Source organism: Acinonyx jubatus, chromosome B3, assembly GCF_027475565.1.
Source record: "Acinonyx jubatus isolate Ajub_Pintada_27869175 chromosome B3, VMU_Ajub_asm_v1.0, whole genome shotgun sequence".
Classification (NCBI taxonomy): domain Eukaryota; kingdom Metazoa; phylum Chordata; class Mammalia; order Carnivora; family Felidae; genus Acinonyx; species Acinonyx jubatus.
The window spans coordinates 20588159-20610046 of record NC_069386.1 but is presented as its reverse complement, the minus strand read 5'-3'; the positions used below and the strand labels follow the sequence as shown (position 1 = coordinate 20610046).

Here is a 21888-nt window from a genome sequence, read left to right as displayed (position 1 = left end):
CAGTGCACGGGGGCTCCCCTCAGAGTACTTCTAACTCTCTTCACAGGACACAGTTGCCATTGATAACATTGATTTGAAATATTTTTATCATAAGAAGAAAAGAAATCATTTTGGAAAGATAGAATTCTCCACTCAGATTTTTAAAAAATTCAAGAGGATTTCAATCATTGTAAGTTTAGAAATGAGATTTCAGTCACACTTTGCCCCCTCACTAATGAATCCCCTCCCCTCCACCTCTGTACCCGGACCTCAGGCGGTTCCTACACATCTGTGGACAGAAAAAAGGCCAAGAGTCCTTGGCCGAGTCCCTGTTTGCTGCCTGCAGCCTGGTGAGCTGGGCCAGGACATTTCAGGGCGAGAGTAGGCAGAGATGGGAGACTCAGAGGCTCAGCTGGCCAGGCTGTCACCTCTGCAAGGGTGGGCTGGGGATGGGCTGAGCAGACCCGCGCAAGTGACCCTCGTGGAGAATCCTTCTTGCAAAAACCGTGTAGCCAAGGTCCCGCTGGGCACAGAGGTGGATAGGTCTTACCTTCCCTTTCTGTCCCACAACACCCAGCCTGCAGAATGTGGTCTCCCCTGTGGGTGCAATTATCTCCGGAAGCTTGTGGAGGCTGAGTCTGAACAGCCATTTTAGGTTTGCCCCCCAGAGGTCCCTGAGGGTCAGAAGCTCCCCAGGGGGTGGCCCAGAAGAGAACAGGCACTGCCTCCTGGCCTTCTCACCATGTGGGCTCCAGATCTCAAAGGGGCTGTGAGGACACAGAAGGTCTGGGCCAGGTCTGAGGCTGGCACCACTTCCTGGCAGGTGACTTGGGATGCCAGGGGAGAAGCCCAAAGGTGTGTGCATCTGGACGGGCCCAGGACTGTGTCTTGGTGCCCTGTGGTTGCTCCTGGTCATGGTTTTGCCCACTCTCCTCTGCCTGGGGCTCAGGGCCCAGAACAGGCTGCAGCCCCCATTCTTGGCAGGATTTCTCAGCTCCCCTGCATGTGCCCGTTCTCTGCTGGACTGCTGTGCTCCCCATGTGCACCCCTCAACCTGTGGCCTCCCCACAGCCTGTCCCACACGCGGGTGCTGTGTGACCTTCTGAGTGTTCAGATCTCTCCTCCCTGGCTAGGGGCCTTGGATATTCAGGAGCGACACATGTGATGATAACCATGATGAGGATGATGCCATTGAAAAGGGCAACCGGCTTTTGCGAATCAGAGCCCACTCTATGTCAAACACTGTGCTGGGTCCATTACAAACATCCCGTTCCACCCCATGTGCTTGGTACTGTTATGATCCCCATTTTACAGATGAAGAAACTGAGGCTCCACCAACACATCCCCAGTGTGTGCCTGTTGTGGGTCAGACACCAGGAGGTTGTGGGAACACCTGGCTTGCCCAGTTCAGAGAAAGCCAGCTACTCCTACCTGAGGCTCTGGCACTTCCCTGGCCTGTAGCTGCCAGGCCTCAGACAGGACCAGGGATCCAGCACTGCTTTCTCACCTCCCAGGAGACAGCGACAGAGGCATGCAGCTGGAACAGGCCAGAGTCCCCTGGGTTCTCGGTTCACGGCCTGAGCTCTGTCCCTGCTCATGCGTTTGAATCTGTACCAGCTCCTTCAGCACTGTGTCCCCAGACACACTAGCTCGCATGCATCTGACAAGAGCCCAGGGGGCAATACATAAATATTGGGGTGGCATCTCCAGGCCTGGGGTGGGGCCTCTGCAGTTTCTACTCCCTGAGGCTGCTGCCTGCTCTTCATGAGTGTTGATAAGACCACAGGTTTGTTCTAAGGCTTAGAGAGAAATACAAATGCAAGAAGCAGGGGCACCTGGGTGGCTCGGTCAGTTGAGTGTCCGACCTCGGCTTGTGGTTCATGAGTTTGAGCCCCACATTGGGCCCGCTGCTGTCAGTGCCAGAACCCGCTTCAGATCCTCTATCCCCCTCTCTCTGCCCCTCCTCGACTTGTGCCCTCTTAAAAATAAATAGAACATTAGAAAACCAAATGCAAGGAGCAGGCCTTAGTACAGGAAACTGGCTTGTCTGGGGCCTGGGCCTCACCTGGCTGGTGGCAGTCGGGCCCACCACGGCCTCGTAGGGTGGGGGGAGCTCGGCGGGGTACAGCAGGCCGGGGCTGTTGATGGCAACATCATACAAAGTGCTGAATGGAGAGGGAGCAAAGTCCAAGTGGAGGCCCCTGAAAAGACAGAACCATTGCACTGTCACTCCTGGGGGAAGGAGCCTGGATGGCTGACATTTCTCTCAAGGCAATCAGCACGTCACTTGTCAGGGTTTCCCCTGGTCAATTACTCATCGTGCTTGTGAAATAAAAGTCTAATTTGCTAGGCAGTTTTAACTCTTGTGTTTTCTTTCTTTCTTTTTTTTTTTTTTTTTCTGGAAAGATATCGACATTTTCAATAAACTCTATGGCCCTGTCCATTAAAATGAAAATAATCACAGAGCCGATTAAATCTTTAATTACATTTTACATGTTATGTTAATGGCCACTACTCAATAGTTTTGCGTTTCATGAGAACATAATAGAGCCGCTCACGTCGGGCTAGGTTCTCTTTTGTTGCACGGCAGCGATACCCAGTAGACATGTTCTATCTAAGCCAGGGTTCGAGCTCTTTCCCTGCTCGCGCTCTGCCCTCTAATCAAACATGCTTTCGTATGGTTGCTCTCCTTGGCTCAACTGCCCCACTGAAAATGAGGGTAGCTCCTGCCAGTCCCACCTCCCAGACTGCCTCCTATCTTCCTGGTGTCAATATAAGTCACCACCACCATCTCCGGAAAGACCCACCTGTGGGCCTCGGCTGTGGGAGTACAGGTGTACTCTGGAGGGTAATAAGGTGGAGGTGGGAGAGGGGGGATGAACTCATCGAAGTCCAGGGTCTGGTGGAGAACGGTGCCATGGGGGGTCACGCAGGCAGGGCTGGCGGAATGCGCCCTTTGTGGAAGGAACTGGAAAACAGAGAGATTCACAGTTATTTGGGACATCTTGTGTGGCTTGTGTCTAATTAAGCTAATTACACATAAGCTTTAATGATCCGTTTGGAACTTATGTAATTTAAACCGTCGGGCTGTGACGGCGAAACACACACTTTAAAATGATGGCTCCGTGAGGAACGCCTCGCCTCCAAAGCTTCATTAGGCTTTGTTTCTTACACTGCTATGCAGAATGCCTCTGTTCTAAGGAAAAACACAGTCTGGGAAGTCTTTTTTTTTTTAACGTTTATTTATTTTTGCGAGAGAGAGAGAGAGAGAGAGAGGGAAAGAGAATGTGAGCAGGGGAGGGGCAGAAAGAGAGGGAGACACAGAATCCGAAGCAGTCTCTAGGCTCTGAGTTGTCAGCACAAAGCCCAATGCAGGGCTGGAACCCAGGAACCTCAAGACTGTGACCTCAGCTGAAGTCAGATGCTCAACCAACTGAGCCACCTAGATGCCCCCAGGGAAGTCTTTTTGTTTTGTTTTGTTTTTTGTTTTTCTCTTACATATGTTTGTTTATTTATTTTAAGAGAGAGGAAGAGAGAGAATCCCAAGCAGGCTCTGTGTTTTCAGTGCAGAGACTGACACAGGGCTCAAACCTACACACTGAGATTATGGCCTGAGCTAAAATTAAGAATCAGACACTTAACTGACTGAGCCACCCTGGCACCTCCAATCTAGGAAGTCTTTAATTCTATCCCCACCACTAACTCTTTCTCTTCAGATTATACTAACTAAAACCTGTAGTCAAAAATGGTGCCTAAGGTCCATGATTTAAGACAGTACTTCCTGAAGTTCATTCATGAGAAAACACCAAACTCTCAAGATGTTCTTCTCCACCCCCCACCAAATTCCTGCAGCAAAAAAAAAAAAAAAAAAAAAAAAGTACTGGGAAATGCCACATATTGTACTCCCTTCTTGGAGCCCTATAATGTATATTACAGTGTTAAAGGCCCTGAGAAGGTCTGCACCAGTGCACCCCCCCCCCCCACTTTTAAAGTTTATTTATTTATTTTGAGAGAGACAGAGACAGTGCAAGTGCAGGGAGGGCCAGAAAAAGAGGGAGAGAGAGAGAATCCCAAGCATGCTCTGTGCCATCAGTGCAGAGCCTGACATGGGGCTTGAACTCATGAAACTGTGAGATCATGACCTGAGCCAAAACCAAGAGTTGGACACTTAACTGACTGAGCCACACAGGCACCCCCAAATCATTAGTGGAACATTTCTCAAATATTTCATTATGGATCCCTTTGGACACAGAGTATCGATGAGTGTTTTGCAGTCCTAGGGAATTCATAAGCTTTGTAAAAACACTGCTTTGAGGGAAAATAATCCTTGATGAGCTCCAGAACATTCTGTGAGGCAACCTTAAAACTGAGATGCTGCTTGAGCAAACTGAGGTAAAATCTCTTAAGCAAAAAGAACTCTGCCTCTGCCTAGCTTTCCATTTATTCCCCTGGGAAGCAATGGCCAATAACTTCCCACCCTCTGGCCACTGCTCCCAAGAGGTTATCTGTGGCATGGAGATGCCTGGGCCATTGCTGCAGTGCCAGTCAACACCTCACTGTGAGCTCCTGTAGGGCCAAAAAGACTCTGTGTTATGTGAATGCTAGGCTCTGGGACCTCCCACTGCATGGGGGGTGAGGGACACGTGAGACAGTCAAGTGTACACGGCCAAGCAAGGACAGTTCCACTAGTCAGTGTGCTCTCCAAGCACTGTGTGGAGACCTGGAGTCTACAAAGGGTTAATGAAGGTGACATTTGAATGGGTCTGCAGATTGGTAGGATGTCAACAGGTGGGCCTGCAAGAAGGTAACAGGTGAGCTAGTGAAAGATGTGTTTAAGAAAAGCAAATTTATATAAGGCTCTAGAAATTAATTCTTAATTCTTGGGGCACTGGGGAGCCAGTGATGGTGCTAGAGCTAGGGAGCAGTGCTATTAAAGCTGTGTGGTAGGAAGTGCCTTCTGGCAGCCGTGGGTAGGGTGGTCTGGACTTGAAAAAAAGGCTGGGATGATAGGACATTTTTGCCCAAGTGTGGGTCAGGTCACAATTTTGAATATGGTCAAATTCCATGAAACTAGCCTGTTCCAGACTAACAGCGAAAGAATAGTGACCATGTCTACACATGCAACATCACAGACTGAAATTGTCTCGTGTGGGTTTTCTTAACACACAGAGCACGTTCCTTGCCTTTCCAAGGGGTCTGAGCCGTGGCTTTAATTGTCTGAAATAGAGATGAGTCATTGGCTATGAGCAGGTCGAATGTGTGTCTGTCATCCTCCACCTTGGACAGCTGTCAGCCCCGATGCTTATAGCACAAAGCTGAGCAGTTAGGATAAGGCCAAATGTCCTTGAGGTCTAATTGAGACATACTCTGATTTGGTGTGTATCAGAAATTAGAAAAATCAATAAAACAATGAAGCAGGAAATGCAAAAGCCAAAATGCTTTCCTGCTGAAGGTACAATCCCCCCAGGAATGAGGACAAGGAGCATTTTCAATGAGAGGCAAGGCACCCCAGATGACCCTATTAGGAGGTTTAAATGCTGCCATACACCCGAGGCTTTTTAAAGGTTAAACAACAGGTTTAACCACTTCTGCTCTAAACTCTACGTTGCCTTTGCAGTAGTGTGTTGGCTCCACCTTTATGGAACCAACTCAGACTGAGTCCATTGCAAACTGAGCTTGTTCCCCTAGGTTTCTCAGCCTCCCCAAGGGGAGGCTGCAAGTGACACTTGACATATTCCCCCTGCCCCAACCAGTATCGGTTTAATGAGGCAGGGGCTGTCTCCAAGGCCAAGGTCACCTGCTCTGGACTCTGCTCTGAGATGCTGGGGCTAGACCTCTGCAAACCACATTTCCCAGACTCCCTTGCCAGCTGGCTAACTGTTGGGTTCTGCCAACAGGGGGTGCTAGAGGGGGGGGAGTCTGGAAGAAGGGAACTACATTATCCTGCTCCTTCCCCACTCCTACCCTTGTGTTCCTCTAGCCCAAGGGGTTCACACACCTGATGGGAGTTTCATTATTGCCCAGCCTTCATCATCCACAAAAGAGGAGTGTGTATTTTAGACCCTGTTGGAGGGAAGTCTCTTCTCATACGTCTGCTCTGGAGAGGGAATCCCAACTTAGGCATGGGCTGTCCTTACACGTGCCTGGGAACCAGGGTGGAGGGCTGGGCTTCCCGAGGCCCACTTAGCAGAGACCCTAAAATTTGGCTCCGTGAGAACAGCGCATAGTCTGTTGTCTGAGATGAAGGGTGAAGAGGTCGGCAGGCCTCAGGTGATCCTGCTTGACCACTGAGGGCCCACAAGACTATAAGCATATTACTGACCCCTTTGAGTTTCGGTCTCCTTTCCTCACCCCAACTGGCCTGACAGGGTCACACTGGGAAACACCATTTCTAGGTCACAGACCCAGACGGTAGTGTTGTGGGGCTTAAACAAGACCACATCACAAATATTAGCTCTTCAGTCCCTATGCCTCTACCTCTGGCCACGGGGGGAGGGGGATAAGTAAGGAATGGAGGGCAGGACAGGCCTGCAGAGGTCTGGAGACAAGGGGCTGGAATTTCCACAAACTCCTCTGAGTCCTGAGCAGACTCGTCTCCTCCAGGCCCCAGGACAAGCCTGCCAGCCTCCTTTTACACCCTCCCCAGGCTCCTGACCAGCAGCTGCCTCTCTAGTTTGCTGGGAACAGCACACTTTCCCAGTTTCCCTGACACATTCTGGCTCCTGAATGGGTCACACATACCTTTGAGACTTCCCTCAGGGGCTAAGAAATACAGAGGAATAGGCCTCTTCCTCTACCCTTCCTGAGACTTGGTACAAATACTCTAGTATTACTATGGTAGAAGTTTTCTTAATCCACCTCTCCTGGCCAACCGATCTGATGAGCTGGGGTTTCCCTCCATGCTCCAGACCCTGGAGTGACGCCTGCCCGAGGCACCTTGCTGCTCTCCAGTCCTGCACCATGCCAGGTGTACCATGTGTGTTTCCTGCCTACCCAGGACACAAGGGCGCATTCCCGAACAGCTAAAGGCCAGTTTTAGTTACTACTGTAATTCATAATGAAATATGAATGCAGGCAGGAAAACACGCTCATTCTACGAGAACCAAGTTGAACGCTTTGGAAAGACTTGACAAAGGAGAGCAGCTGAGCAGAAACCACTGCCAAAATGGGAACTGGCAAGGCAGCTAGCTGTAAGGGAGGGAGAGGAGTCAGAAGATATCCAGGGGAGTTCGTGCATCTCATTTTCCCTGGCTCATGACAATTTCAAGGATCTGGAAATTACAGATAGTGATATTTTTATGAAGTTTATACAGGATATGCAACTTGGGGGCACCTGGGCAGCTCACTTGGTTGAGTGTCCTACTTCAGCTCAGGTCATGATCTTGCAGTTCGTGAGTTTGAGGCCCACATCAGGCTTGCTGCTGTCAGCCTGTCAACATAGAGCCCGCTTTGGATCCTCTGTCCCCTTCTCTCTGCCCCTTCCCCACTCACGTTCTCTCAAAGATAAATCAATATTAAGAAAAAAAAAAAAGAAGTGCGACTCAGTACAGCAATAATTGAACCATAATTGAACAGAAGATCTTGAACAATAATTGAACCATAATTGAACAGAAGATCTTGGCCCCAAATCAAAACCCTGATGGATAAATGCTCATCTGCATATTTAAAGTAAAAATAAAATGTTTGTAGCTTGTATGTATCACTTTTAGGATTGTCTGCTGTAACTAGATTTTAAGATTAACCAGACACCCTTTGGTCCTAGTCCCCTAGTCCTACATAAGTAGCACTACCTACATAAGTCTCTACTACCTAGAGACGTTTCTGGTAAACCCAAACCTCAAGGAAGCCCACTGTGGGTCCAAAGAGGGCCAGCCTCCATGGGGTGCTGAACCAGCAATGGAGTGAGCCAGAGAGGTGAAGATACTGGTGAACTTGAGCGATTTTGGGGCTTCCAGGAGGTGGTGTCCCAACCGTCCCTGGCTGCAACACCGCTTGCTAGCTCTGTGGGCAACGATGCTCTGTCTGCACTTTCTGGAGGTGTTCTGCTTTACAGGGCACATGACTAGTGTTGAGAACATAAATGACAATAATAAAAGATGAAGTTCACAGGCAAGTTCCTAATGGAGATGCGTGCAATAGCAGATGATGTCTCTTGGGCTAAAGTGGCTGGCAATAAAGTACGTGGGGAGGAAAAGAGCTGAATGGAAAAATGGAAAAATGAGATTATGCTCAAGAAATAAAACTAAAAATGTGAGATTAGAGACACTTTGGAGGTAAAAGCTTTCTCCATAAAACCATGTCTATAAACTGAATTTTATACTCAGATCGCCTTTTGCCACTAGTTCCAAACATATTAGAGTACTTCAGCTTTCTAAATTCTGACGCTAGGCATCTCATGTATACATGCATTCATTATATGAGTTCCCCAAATGGTTATTTATCCCAAAATGCTGATCCCCAGAAATAAGAAAGGAACTGCGGGTTCCTTCCATGCCAGGCTAAGGCTCTTGCTGTGAGTCTCAGTCTATTGTCTAGAGCACCCCGTGGTCTTCTTTGTTGTATAAACTACACCTATGAGAATTAACTCACTTCCCATTTTTGTGCTTTTGGAGCAGGGCTGGAGCTTAAAGGTACTTGTGAAACAATGTGTGTGCAGATGCCTCCTAGATTTTTAAAATTCTGTATCTCAACCTCTTATAATTATCTCACCCACACCAAAAATTGAGAGCAGTATATCCAGGGACCCCTTTTTTTTCTGAATCTTCCCAAAGAACTCCATCCTTTTTTGTAAAATAAACAATTCTCTTTTTTGCACTCATATTTCATCGGCTTATATAGCACTAGAACATGCACTTAACAATCCAAATACCACTGACATAGACTGGTTTGGGGACAGATACAACTGTCCCTTGGAAAGCTTGTGACCCAACTACTGGGAGCAGAGGAGGCACATGGGTGAACCACAGAGGCTGCTGGTGAACAAATGTGTTGCGGGGAGCAGGCAGTGCATCATCGGTGGGATGGAGACCATGGCTACCCGGCCAGTGGGGTCAGCACAGGTGGGCTAAGGGAGCTATGACTCTATGTGCTTACTGAAGCACCATCTGCACAGGCATAAACAAAACCACAACGCAGAGTACTAACCACTATATGATCACAGTGACATAAACAAAACCAAAATCAAAAATAAGAAAGGGGCGCCATGGAGCACCTGGGTGGCTCAGTCGGTTAAGTGTCCAACTTCAGCTCCTGTCATGATCTCACAGTTCGTGAGTTTGAGCCCTGCATTGACTCTGTGCTGACAGCTCAGAGCCTGTAGCCTGCTTCGGATTCTGTGTCTTCCTCTCTCTGCCCCTCCTCCGCTTGTGCTCTGTCCCTCTCTTTTTCCCTCTCAAAAATAAATAAACATTAATAAAAAAATTTTTTTGAAAAGAAAAGGGCGCTTGGGTGGCTCAGTCAGTTAAGAATCTGACTTAGGCTCAGTTCATGATCTCGTAGTTCTATCCCCACTTTGGGTGAGCATGAGCCCTGCTTCTCTCTCTCTCCCTCTCTCTCTTTTTCCCTCTCTCTGCCCCTTGCTCACTCATGCCCTCTCTCAAAAAAAGAAAGAAAGAACTCAAGCATTCATGGATCGAATAGATAAATAGCCAACTGACTGACGTTACATCCATATTATGGATCAATGTAGACAGGAATACATTTCTGTGTAGATTAACCTAGAGGGATGTCCATGAGAGTTTCAGGCTATTAAAATCACACTGCAGAGTGATAATGAATGGTACGATCCTATTTGGCTAAAAGGAAGAAATAATGGAAGGAAGAAGAGAGGGAAGGATGGAGGGAAGAAGGGAAGGAGGAACAAGGAAAATAGATTATATATATGTTAATATAAACATTAAGAAGTCAATAAAGAAATGGAAGGATTTAATGCAAAGTTTCCTCAAGAGAATAAGATGGGAGAAGGTAGATTATTAACTATGCCTTTATCTATCTCTATGTTTTACTTGTTTCAGTGATCATACATTACTTCTTTAATTAAACAGTCTAATGAAATGAAGTAAGAAAATTAAAGTCAATTGCAATGGAGTAGAGCTGGAGAAAAAGGAGAAGACTTTTCTAAAAAAGTAAAAAGAGCCTGAGGCATTTTCATGAATAAATAGTACCAGGTTCCATCCTGCAGGGCGCACCCATAAGCCCCTGGGCTTCCCACTTCTCCTTTCTCACGGGTGCAGCCTGTGTGGCCAGCTTCACCCAGCTTCTGACCCATGTGGTAAAAGCCCACCTCCTTCACATGGCCACCAGGGTTTTTCAAAGTCCACACACATGCATTATGTGATTCCTCTGTCAGCGGACCCAAGAGGAAGCAGAACATGAACAGTCTCACATAGAGCAGAGGAAACTGGGACCAATAGGCAGGGATGTGCCCAAGATCATGCACTGGTTCCACAATGCACCATGGTCATATACCACCTGTTCCCCTTGAGCCTTGTCTGGTCCCATAGCCCATAGACACAAAGGGAAAAGGACTCACCTGCAGGAATTTAACTGATTTCTACTTCTAAGCCAGGGGTAAGAAGCAAACTTACCCGCAAACACTCAGCTGTGAAACAACCAGAGGTTGTGATGGTGGCTGTGTTAATTGTAAAAACACCTTATTTCCCTTTGGTGTTTTACAGTTGGCAAAGTACATCAAGGGCCATGGCATTCACAGTCGTGGCTGAGATAGCCCAGTAACTAATGTTCTGCCCACATTTATGGATCGACTAGGTCATGTTTCTTGAATGTTCACCAGGTATACCATTAGGTTTATTTGAGTTGAGGAAATTGAGGCTCTGGCAGGTTCAGTGACATGTCCAGAGTCCCCTGCCTCATATGCAGAAGAGGTGGGACTCCGACCCAGTCATGGCTGTCGTCAGGCCCAGGATTCCAGGCCCGCTCAGGTTCCCTGTGGCAGAGTGATAGAATGACCTTGCTCTTGATGTTACAGTTGTATATCTATCACAGCTTCCATAGGCCTGATGCTTGTTTAGTTGGTGGGTTTCATTCTAACACTTCAAACCAGGAAATGCAAACGTTTACATTTATAGCCCTTTGGTTCTGTTAGTTTGGTCAAATTGGTGTGATATTTACAGATCAATAGTAAAATATGCAGAGGTGAATAGAACCCCATGGTACTTAACCTTTCCTTTACACAACATGCCGGAGAAAATCACCAACATGAGGCCTCGGTGAGCAGGGCCAAAAGTTCATCGCTGCTGAATAACTGCTTAATTAGATACCTTTCGGGGAACTGCCACTTCTCAGAAAGGTCAGCCCTGGCTGTGACAGCTGTGTAGATATACACTGGGACAAAGAGGCGGATGTTGCATATGATTAGAACCAATGAATTTTTAACATCTTGGTAATGATGCTCTCTGGCCCTGTATCTTGATGAACTGATGTATTGCCATGGGGTGGATAAGAAAGAGCAAATAAAACAGCCTACTACAAGAATAACTTGCTTTTCTTTTCGTGAGATGCATAAAACACTGAGGGGGAGGCAGATGGATCTTGAAGAAGCAACACAAGAGACAGAGACACAGAGACAGACAGATGCACGCACACACAGATGATTCCTACCCTGAGCACTAGAGAGCAATATCTTCCCATTAGTTTCTCTTTATCGTACTGACTTTAGTGGTGACACAGCAAACAGTGGGCTGTGTTCCATTTACACTGAATAATAAAGAGCCTTCATTATTTATTAAGCATGTACTTATAAACGTGCATTAATATGTGTATGGCCCTTGCTCCTGTTCTTATCTCTCTCCCTTGGGAGCAGCAGTTCTTCGACTGTAAGACCCTGGCCAGGGTGGTCATGAGGGCCAGCCAGTGACCTGCCAGCAGATTATGAGCTCAGGGTTAATTAGGAAGTCTAAAAAGCACAGATGAGCAGTTTTTCAATTGGAAAAGAACTCATCTTCTAAAACCTCCCTTTATTAAAAGAGAACATTAAAGCTTGAAGAAGCCATCTCGCTCTGGAGGTGCTGGGCCCAGAGGATGTCTAGGGCTACAGGATTGTCACTAAAATTATTCAGGGGACACAGTAGAGGCCATCTAGAGGGGCATGAGGGTGGCTGGACTCTGTTAACACGCAGCTCTGTTAACATGCATTCAATGCCTAAAATAAATATGTTAGTGGCACCAAATGTACAGGTTCTCTGTCTTCCAGAGGGCAGCATGAGGTGGCCTCCATGGACCCTCAGGGCCTATCATCCTTGGGGTTTCTGGTTGGAAGCTAGAAGTGTCCACTCTATGTTGGTTTCAAACTGGCTGGAGGAGAAGGGGGTCAGGCTAGCCATCTTGAGCGTGCTTGGGAAGGAAGGGGGCCACTCACCATCTGCAGGACATCAGAAGAGACCATCTGCATGCAGCACATGGCTGTGGCCAATGCACACACGATGGTGGAGAGGACATTGAGGGCACACACGCTGAAGAGGAGATCCTGTGAGAGAGAAAAAGGCAGAAGAAAGTCAGTCTCATCCTGACAACCCAGAAGGCAGATCCTTAGCATTTCCATCAGGGTCCAGAAAAAGTGTGGCCAATTGTTACCCACTTCGTGGAGGTTTTGTTTTGTAGCTTTTTGTTTGCTTCATAATCAAAACTGGACTTTAATAGAGACACATCTGTTTATTCTTCTACAATGCTGATCGAATTATTAGATACTAAATGATATATTTCACAATTTTGATCATGATTAGGCAGTCACTGTCTAAGAAAATCTTGCACCAGCATTTAAGTGGGTGGGCAATCTTTATTAATTATAAAATGTATCTCAAAATTTTTAAGTATTTAATAAAATGCCAAGCTTGCTTGCTTGCTTTCTTCCTTCCTTTCTTTCTTCCTTTCTTCCTTTTTACTGTTTATTCATTTTTGAGAGACAGAGCACGAAGAGGGGAGGGGCAGAGAGGGAGAGACACAGAATCTGAAGCAGGCTCCAGGGTCTGAGCTGCCAGCACAGAACCCTACGTGGGGCTCGAACTCATGAACCATGAGATCATGATCTGAGCCGAAGTCAGACACTTAACTGAGGAAGCCACCCAGACACCCCTAAAATGCCAAGTTTTTAAATTAACCTTTTTACCTTGGGTTAATTGTAGAATCACATGCAGGTATATAAGAAATAATACAGAGAAATCCTGCATACTCTTTACTCAGTTTCCCCCATGGTAGCATCTTACAAAACTATAGTGAAATATCATAGCCAGGATTGATGTGGATGCAGTCAAGAAGAACATTTCCATCATCACAAGGCTCCCTGCCCCATGTTGCCCTTTCAATGACCAACATACCTCCTTCCCCGTTCCAGCTCAACCCTTGTCAACCATTAATCTGGTCTCAATTTTTATAATTTTGTCCTTTCAAGAACCATATACACGTGGAATCATATAGCATGTAACCTTACTTTTTTCACTCAGCATAATCCCCTGAAGATTCATCCACGCTGTTGCACGTATTGTAGTTAATTCCTTTTTATTGTTGAGCAGTATTCCATGGCTTGGATGTACCCAGTTTGCTCAATCAGGCACCAGATGAGAAATATCTGGGTTGTTTTCAGTTTGTTGGCTTATACAAATAAAGTTGCCATTAACATTTGTGTACAGGTCTTTGTGTGACCATAGGTTTTTATTTCTCTGGGAAAAATGTCCAAGAGTACAGTTGTTGAGTCACATGGTAATTGAATGTTTAGTTTTATAAGAAACTGCCAAATTGTTTTCCACAGTGGATGAACCATTTTATGTTCCTACCAGCAGTGTATGAATGATCCAGCTTCTCTGTTTCCTTGCCCACACTTGGTATCACCATTTTTATTTTAGCCATTCTGATAGGTAGTGTAGTGATATACCAATATGGTTTTAATTTGTATTTCCTTGATGGCTAATGCTGCTAAACATCTTCATGTGTGCTCAGTTTTTTAAGTTTATTTATTTTGAGAGAGAGAGAGAGAGAGAGAGAGAAAACGAACATGGGAGGGGCAGAGAGATAGAGGGAGAAAGAATCCCACACGGGCTCTGCACTGTCAGCTCAGAACCCATGTGGGGTACAAACTCATGAACCGTGAGATCATGACCTGAGCTAAGTGAAAACAAGAGTCAGACGCTTAACCAGCTGAGCCACCCAGGCAACCCTATGTGTGCTCATTGGATATCTATGCCCTCTTAGGTAAAGTGTCTGTTCATACCTTTTGCCCATTCCCCAACTGCACTGGATGCATTTTTATTGAGTTTTGAGAGTTCTTTTTGCATTTAAGATCCTGCTCTTCTGTCAGATATGTGGTTTGCAAACATTTTTCCCAGTCCATAGTTTGTCTTTTAATCCTCTTCACACAAGTTTTCACTGAACACAAGTTTTGTAAGTTTCATGTTCACAAGATCCAGCTTACCAATTTTACTTTATGGATCATGCTTTTGGTGTCAAGTTTAAGAACTTCTGTCTAATCCAAGATTGTGAAGATTTCTGGGTTTTCTATTCTGTTCCATTGATATATATGTATGTTTTTGTGCCAGTACCATAATGTTTTGATGACTATAGCTTTGTAACACAGCTTGAAGTCTGAAATTGTGATGCCCCCAGCTTTGCTTTGCTTTGTCAAGATTGCTTTGGCTGTTCAGGGTCATTTGTCCTTCAATGCAAAATTTAGGATTGTTTTTTAAATGCTGGTGGCATTTTGATAGGGATTGCACTGAATGTGTAGATTGCTTTGGGTGGTATAGACATTTTAACAGTATCTGTTATTCCAATCCATAAGCATGGAATGTTTTTCCATTTCTTTGTGTCCTCTTCACTTTCTTTCACAAGTGTCCTATAGTGTTCAGAGTATAGATCTTTTACCTCTTTGGTTAGGTTTATTCCTAGGTATCTTAGGGTTTTTGGTATAATCGTAAAATGGAATTGATTCCTTGATTTCTTTTTCTGATGCTTCATTATTGGTGTATAGAAATGCAACAGATTTCTGTACCTTGATTTTATATCCTGTGAGTTTGCTGAATTCATGTATTAGTTCTAGCAAATTTTTTGGTGGAGTCTTTCGGGTTTTCTACATAGAATATCATGTCACCTTTGAATAGTGAAATTTTGACTTTTTCCTTCCCAGTTTGGATGTCTTTTATTTCTTTTTGTTGTCTGATTGCTGAGGCTAAGACTTCCAGTACTATGTTAAATAGTAATGGTGAGAGTGGACATCCCTGTCTTGTTCCTGACCATTGAGTAAAAGCTCTCATTTTTTTCCCAATTGGGTATATTAGTTGTGGATGTTTCACATATAGCCTTTATGATGTTGGGGTTCATTCCATCTATCCCTACTTAAGAATTTTTATCAAGAAAGGATGCTGTATTTTGTCAAATGCTTTTTCTGCATCTATTGAGAGAATCATGTGGTTCTTAGCCTTTCTTTTATCAATGTGGTATATCACACTGATTGATTTGTGAGTTTTGAACCATCAATGAAGCCCAGGAATAAATACCACTTGTGGTGACTAATTATTTTAATACTGTTGAATTAAATTTGCTGGTACCTTGTTGAGAATTTTTGCATCCATGTTCAGGGATACTGGCCTATAATTCTGCTTTTTAGTGGGGTCTTTTTCTGGTTTTGGAGTCAATGTAATTGTGGCCTCCTAGAAGAAATTTGGGAGTTTTCCTTCCATTTTTTTGGGGGGGGAGGACAGTGTGAGAAGAACAGGTATTAATTCTTCTTTAAATGTCTTGTAGAATTCCCCTGGGAAGCCATCTGGAGACTTTTGTTTGTTGGGAAATTTTTGATTGCTTATTCAATTTCTTTTCTGGTTATGGGTCTATTCAAACTTTCTATTTCTTCCTGTGTCAATTTTGGTAGTTTGTATGTTTCTAGGAATTTGTCTATTTCTTCCAGCTTGTGCAGTTTATTGGCATATATTTTTTCATAATCTCTTATAATTTTTGGTATTTCTGTGGTGTTAGTTGTGATCTCTCCTCTCTGGTTAATGACTTTATTTATTTGAGTTCTTTCTCTTTTCTTTCTGACAAGTCTGGCTGGGGGTTTATCAATTAATTTTATTAATCTTTTCAAGGAATCAGCTCTTGGTTTCATTGATCTGTTCTGTTTTTGTTTGTTTCTCTTTTGTTTATTTCTGCTCTAGCTTTTATTAGTTCCTTTCTGCTAGATTCAGGTTTTTATACTGCTCCTTTTCTAGCTCCTTTAGGTGTAAAGTTAGGTTGTATATTTGAGACTATTCTTGCTCCTTGATACAGGCCTGTATTGCAATATACTTCTCTCTTGGACTGCCTTTGCTACATCCAAAGGGCTTGGACTTTCATGTTTTAGTTTTCCTTTGCTTCCATATATTTTCTAATTTCTTCTTTAATTTCCAGGTTAACCCATTCATTCTGTAGTAGGATGTTTTTAACCTTCCATGTATTTGTGGGATTTCCAAATTTTTTCTTGTGGTTGATTTCAAGTTTCATAGTGTTGTGGTCTGCAAATATGCATGGTATATCTCCATCATTTTGTACTTGCTGAGGACTGATTTATAACCCAATATGTGATCTATTCCAAAGAATGTTCCATATGCACTTGAAAAGAATGTGTATTCTGCTGCTTTAGGATGGCATGTTCTGAATATAACTGGTAAGTCCAACTGGTCCAGTGTGTCATTCAAAGCCATTGTTTCCTTGTTGATTTTATGCTTAGATGATATGCCCATTGTTGTAAGTGGGGTATTAAGGTCTCCTACTATTATCTATTATTAATTATCTATTATTATCAATGAGTTTATGTTTGTTATTAATTGATTTATATACTTGGGTGCTCTCAAGGTGGGGGCATAAATATTTACAATTGTTAGGTCTTCTTGATGGACAGACCTCTTAATTGTGGTATAAGGCTCTTCTTCGTCTCTTGTTACAGATTTTGGTTTAAAATCCAGTTTGCCGGATATAAGTATGGCTACTCTGGCTTTTTTTTTTTTTTTTTTACATCCATTAGAATGATAGATGGTTCTCCATTCCTTCACTTTCAATCTGCAGGTATCATTAGGTCTTTATAAAATAAGTCTCTTGTAGGCAGCATATAAATGTGTCTTGTTTTTATTTTTATACATTCTGATACCCTATGTCTTTTGATTGGAGCATTTAGCCCATTTACATTCAGGGTGATTATTGATAGATACGAATTTAGTGCCATTGTGTTACCTCTAAAGTAAGTGTTTCTGGTGATGTTCTGTATTCCTTTCTAGTCTTTGTTGGCTTTGTTCCCCTTTTCCCCAAAGAGTTCCCTTTAATATTTCTTGCAGGGCTGGCTTAGTGGTTACAAACTCTTTAGTTTTTGATTCTCTGGGGAACTCTTCATCTCTCCTTCTATTCTGAGTGACAGGCTTACTGGATAAAGCATTCTTGGGTGCATATTTCATATTTTCCCATTCAGCACACTGAATATATCATGCCACTCCCTTCTGGCCTGCCAAGTTTCTGTGGACAGATCTGCTGTGAACCTGATCTATCTTCCCCTGTAGTTTAAGGACTTTTTCCCTTGCTGCTTTGAGGATTCTTTCCTTGTCTGTGTATTTTGTGAATTTGACTATGATATGTCTTGGTGATGGCCAGCTTTTATTGAATTTATTGGGAGTTCTCTTGCTCCCATGTGCTTCTTGGATTTTCACATCTGTTTCCCTCCTCAGATTAGGGAAGTTTTCAGCTATAATTTGCTGAAATAAACCTTCTGCCCCTCTTTTTCTCTCTTCATCTTCTGAGACTCCTATGATATGAATATTATTATGCCTTAAGGAGTAACTGAGTTCCCTAAGTCTACATTCATGATATAATACCTTTATTTTCCTCCTCTTTTCAGCTTCATTATTTTCTATAATTTTATCTTCTATATCACTGATTTGTTCCTCTGATTCGTCCATCCTCCTTGTCTTGGCATCATTCAGGCTTGCATCTCGGTTAGTGCATTTTTAAACCATGCTGCCTGCTCCCGGGTTTCTGCCCTCCTTCCCCACCAGAGCACTGCTAAGCCAACCAGGCACAACCCCAGCAGCAGCGTGGATCTCTAAAACTTTAGTCTGTTGCATATAAAGACTTGAAGTATTCAGCCCCTCTCCTTTCCCCATCAATGGTTTTTGGGAAGGGTTTTCTTGTGCAGTACCCTCTGCATTTTCACTCTTTCTCTCTCACTCTTCTCGCAATGATCAGGGTTTCCTCCCCTCCACAGCACCCACAGTTCTTTTCTCCTTCAAATCAACTTCCACAGTTCCTACCTTCCATGAGGTGGTCATTTTTCTACTTGTAGATGTTCAGCCTTGTTTTCTCAGTCCTCAGATCAATTCCTTGGGTGTTAAGAATGATTTGATATTTATCTAGCTGTGTTTGAGGGATGAGGCAAGCTTAGGGTCACCTTACTCCTCCACCATCTTAACCACTCTCCCCTGGATTACTGTTATGGTAATTTTGGGGTAAATATCCAGTAATGTGATTACTGGATCATAGGGTAGTTCTACTTTTAATTTTTTGAGGAACCTCCATACTGTTTTCCAGAGTGGCTTCACCACGTTGCAATCCCACCAAAAGTGCAAGAAGGTTCCTTTTTCTCCACATCCTTGCCAACACTTGTCATTTCTTGTGCTTTTGATTTTAGCCATTCTTACAGGTGTGAGGTGATTTCTCACTTCAGTTTTGGCTTGAATGAAATGTATTTCTTACATAAGAAGACTTGAAAGTTGAAAATTACTCCTTGATCGTTAGGCTGCAAAACAGATGTTGTATTATCAGGCATGAAAACGACATTACTTTCATTGTGCATCTTCATCAGAGTCGATCTGTCTTTTGAATCTTTGAGGCCAGGCATTGACTTTTCCTCTCTAGCTATAAAAGTCCTAAATGGCATCTTCTTCCTATAGGCAACTGTTTCTTCTCCATTGAAAATCTACTATTGAATGTAGCCACCTTCATCAATGGTCTTACCTAGATCTTCTGAATAACTTAGTGCAACTTCTACATCCACACTTGTTGCTTCACCTCGTACTTTTATGCTATAGAGACAGCTTCTTTCCCTAAACCTCATGAAGCAACCTCTTCTAGCTTCAAACTTTCTGTCCGCAGCTTCCTCACCTCTATCAGTCCTTATAGAACTGAAGAGAGTGAGGGCCTTGCTCTGGATTAGGCTTTTGCTTAAAGGAATGTGTGGCTGTTTGATCATCTATCCAGCCCACTAAAACTTTCTCCACGTCAGCATTAAGGCTGTTTTTCTTTCTTAACATTCATGTGTTCACTGGAGTAGCACTTCCAATTTCCTTCAAGAACGTTTTCTTTGTATTCACTAATTGGATGACTGGTACCAGAGCTGTAGCTTTTAGCCTATCTCAGCTTTCAACATGCCTTTTTCACTAAGCCTAATCATTTCTAGCCTTTGGTTTAAAGGGAGAGACATTCAACTCTTCCTTTCACTTGAACACTTAGAGGCTGTTGTAAGGTTATTAATTATCCTACTTTTAATATTGTTATGTCTCCGGAAACAGGTAGACCCAAAGAGAGAGAAAGAGAGAGAGAGAGAGAGAGAGAGAGAGAGAGAGAGAGAGAGAGAGCACACACCAGAGAATGGCTGGTCAGTGGAGCAGTCAGAACATATACATTTATCAATTCAGTCTGCCATTTTATATATGGGCATGGTTTATGGTGCCTCAAAACAATCTTAACAGTAAAACATCAGAGATCGCTGCTCACAGCTCACCATAAAAAATATAATAATAATGAAAGTCAAAATATTGTGAGAATTGCCAAAAGGTGACAGAGACATGAAGTGAACAAGTGCTGTGGGAAAAATGTTGCCAGTAGACTTGCTTGATGCAAACAAACCTTCAATTTGTAAAAAATACAGTATCTAAGAAGTGCAGTAAAATGAAGCACAATAAAACAAGGTCTACCTGTAAGGATACGGCCTCAAATTCAATTTTACTCATTCAAAAATGTACAAAATACTGTACATACTCAAAAATCTATCAGGAAAATTGGATCTTTCACCTGAAAGACCATGGCACTAATGAGGTTAGTTTCAGTGATCTAATCAAGGGATTGACAAATCCTCAAGAGGAGGTGGGAAGTATTGCATTTCCTGACATGCATCATACATGCATGAGGTATGGTTCCACATGACTCTATTCTGGGAGCATTCCCAGAATGTAATTCCCATTACACATGAACCCACGTGTTATCTATCTCATCCTTTAAGAAAGTTCCCCACTCTCCTGTAAGTCATTATGATCACAAAGTCTTTCTGCAATCCCTTTCCCACTCATTTGTTCTCAAAGCTGACTTGTAAAATAGCCAAAAAGGAGGGTGATTATGATAGTATAGGGGACAAAGTTAACATACCATGTTTAAACAAATCCCCAAGGTTAAACTGTTCAATGACAATGTGAAGACAGAGAACTGAGTCTCGTTTTTCAGATTTGTTAGGCAGAAATGAGCAGGGCTCAATCTAGGGCTAATTATTCCTCACTCCTGAGGGAAAGCTGTGCTGATTACTCTGAATAATGTGGGAACAAGTGCTACTCTCAGACCTGTGTGAGCACATCTGAGAATAGACACTGTTCTCTAAACCTTTTCTATGGTTCTTTCCCCAGACTCCAATAGTTTCTTTATGTGCATGGGCTAATCATTATCCAACTGAATACTCCAGAGGGAACCTCTAAAGACTCCAGAGTTCTCTCCCCTCCACTATCATGTCCTGGGAACTCTAGTCCCTAGGCTTTAGTCTCCCTAGGACTTTCAGCTTTGTGTCCCCAACTCAGGGAGTCTGTACGGATCCTCCTGAGTCCCCCTTCCCTGATCTGTGACCTGGAGTCTTTTGAGGCTGTAAGCTGGGACATTTACTGACCATATCGCAGGGATCACTGTCCTTCATTGCCTGATGTTCAATGTCTTCATATTTTGTCTGTTTTTTTTTTGGGGGGGGGAGTTGGCGTGGGGAATTGTTTCAGGTGGGAGACTAAATCCAGTTCCTGTAATTCTGTCTTGGCCAAAAGCTCTTGGTGGCTTTTTTTGTTTGTTTCAGTTTTCTCAGCGGCTGTAGCAGGGCTTAGACATCTGCCTTAAGTCTTCTGTGCAACATTACTATGGCCATCTCAAGTGTCCTCCCTGCTCCTGCAGCCGCTAAGGATGAAGCAGGATGGGAGCTCAGTTGTGGAAAAGAGCACACAACGATGTGGTTGGAAAAAGGCTAAGGAGGTTTTTTTTTTTATTTCCTAAGTGATGAGATACCTCTGAAGATGTGTGATGTTGGGAAAAAGATAATGTAAGCTATTTTCACAAACAATGGAGAGAAACACCTTTTGCAGGGCCTACTACCATAGAAACTGGGATGTAGCAGGTGCTCAGTAAATATGTGTTGAAATGAGAGACTGGAAACATGGGGGTAACCATTTTGTCACTGCTGCAGAGGAATGAAACCAAAGTGCATGGAGGAAGCATGGAGACCAGGAGTCTGAGAGTGACTCTGAAGCTAAAACCAACAGGGCATGGCCGTTGGTTGGGGACAGACTGGAATGTGGGAGAAGAATGGGTAGGAGATGATTCTGAGGCATACATTGTGAGTGGGAGCATGAGATGCCAGCAGTTGTGCCAGGGACCTGTGAGAAAGCAGCAATCTTTAAAGGAGAATAACCAATGTGGTCTGGGACATGTAAAAGCTGAGCTACCAGAAGCCTGCCCACAGAGACGTTAGTGATCATTGGAAAGGCGGGTCTGGAGCACATGATGGAGGTCAGGATTGAAGATGTGGACTAGGTGTCATCCCTACAGAATCAAGATGTGCCTTCACCTGTGGGTGCCCTTGATGTATCTGATGGCCTGGGGTTCACTCTTTCCCATCTCCAGACCTACCAGACCACAGGGGAT

The 21888-nt window shown here is 44.0% G+C and overlaps 1 protein-coding gene across 3 annotated transcripts in view; it reads right to left on the bottom strand.

Annotated features, from left to right (window-relative positions):
- Positions 1–21888, bottom strand: part of ENTREP2 (endosomal transmembrane epsin interactor 2) — a 453892-nt gene that overhangs the window by 20061 nt on the left and 411943 nt on the right. For all 3 annotated transcript variants that reach the window (XM_053223651.1, XM_053223649.1, XM_027067908.2), the window contains 3 exons: positions 12356–12463; positions 2787–2947; positions 2045–2180 (listed from right to left, as the gene is read on the bottom strand). In XM_053223651.1, the coding sequence (XP_053079626.1) occupies positions 2045–2180; positions 2787–2947; positions 12356–12463 (405 nt within the window). The remainder of the gene's footprint in view (positions 1–2044; positions 2181–2786; positions 2948–12355; positions 12464–21888) is intronic.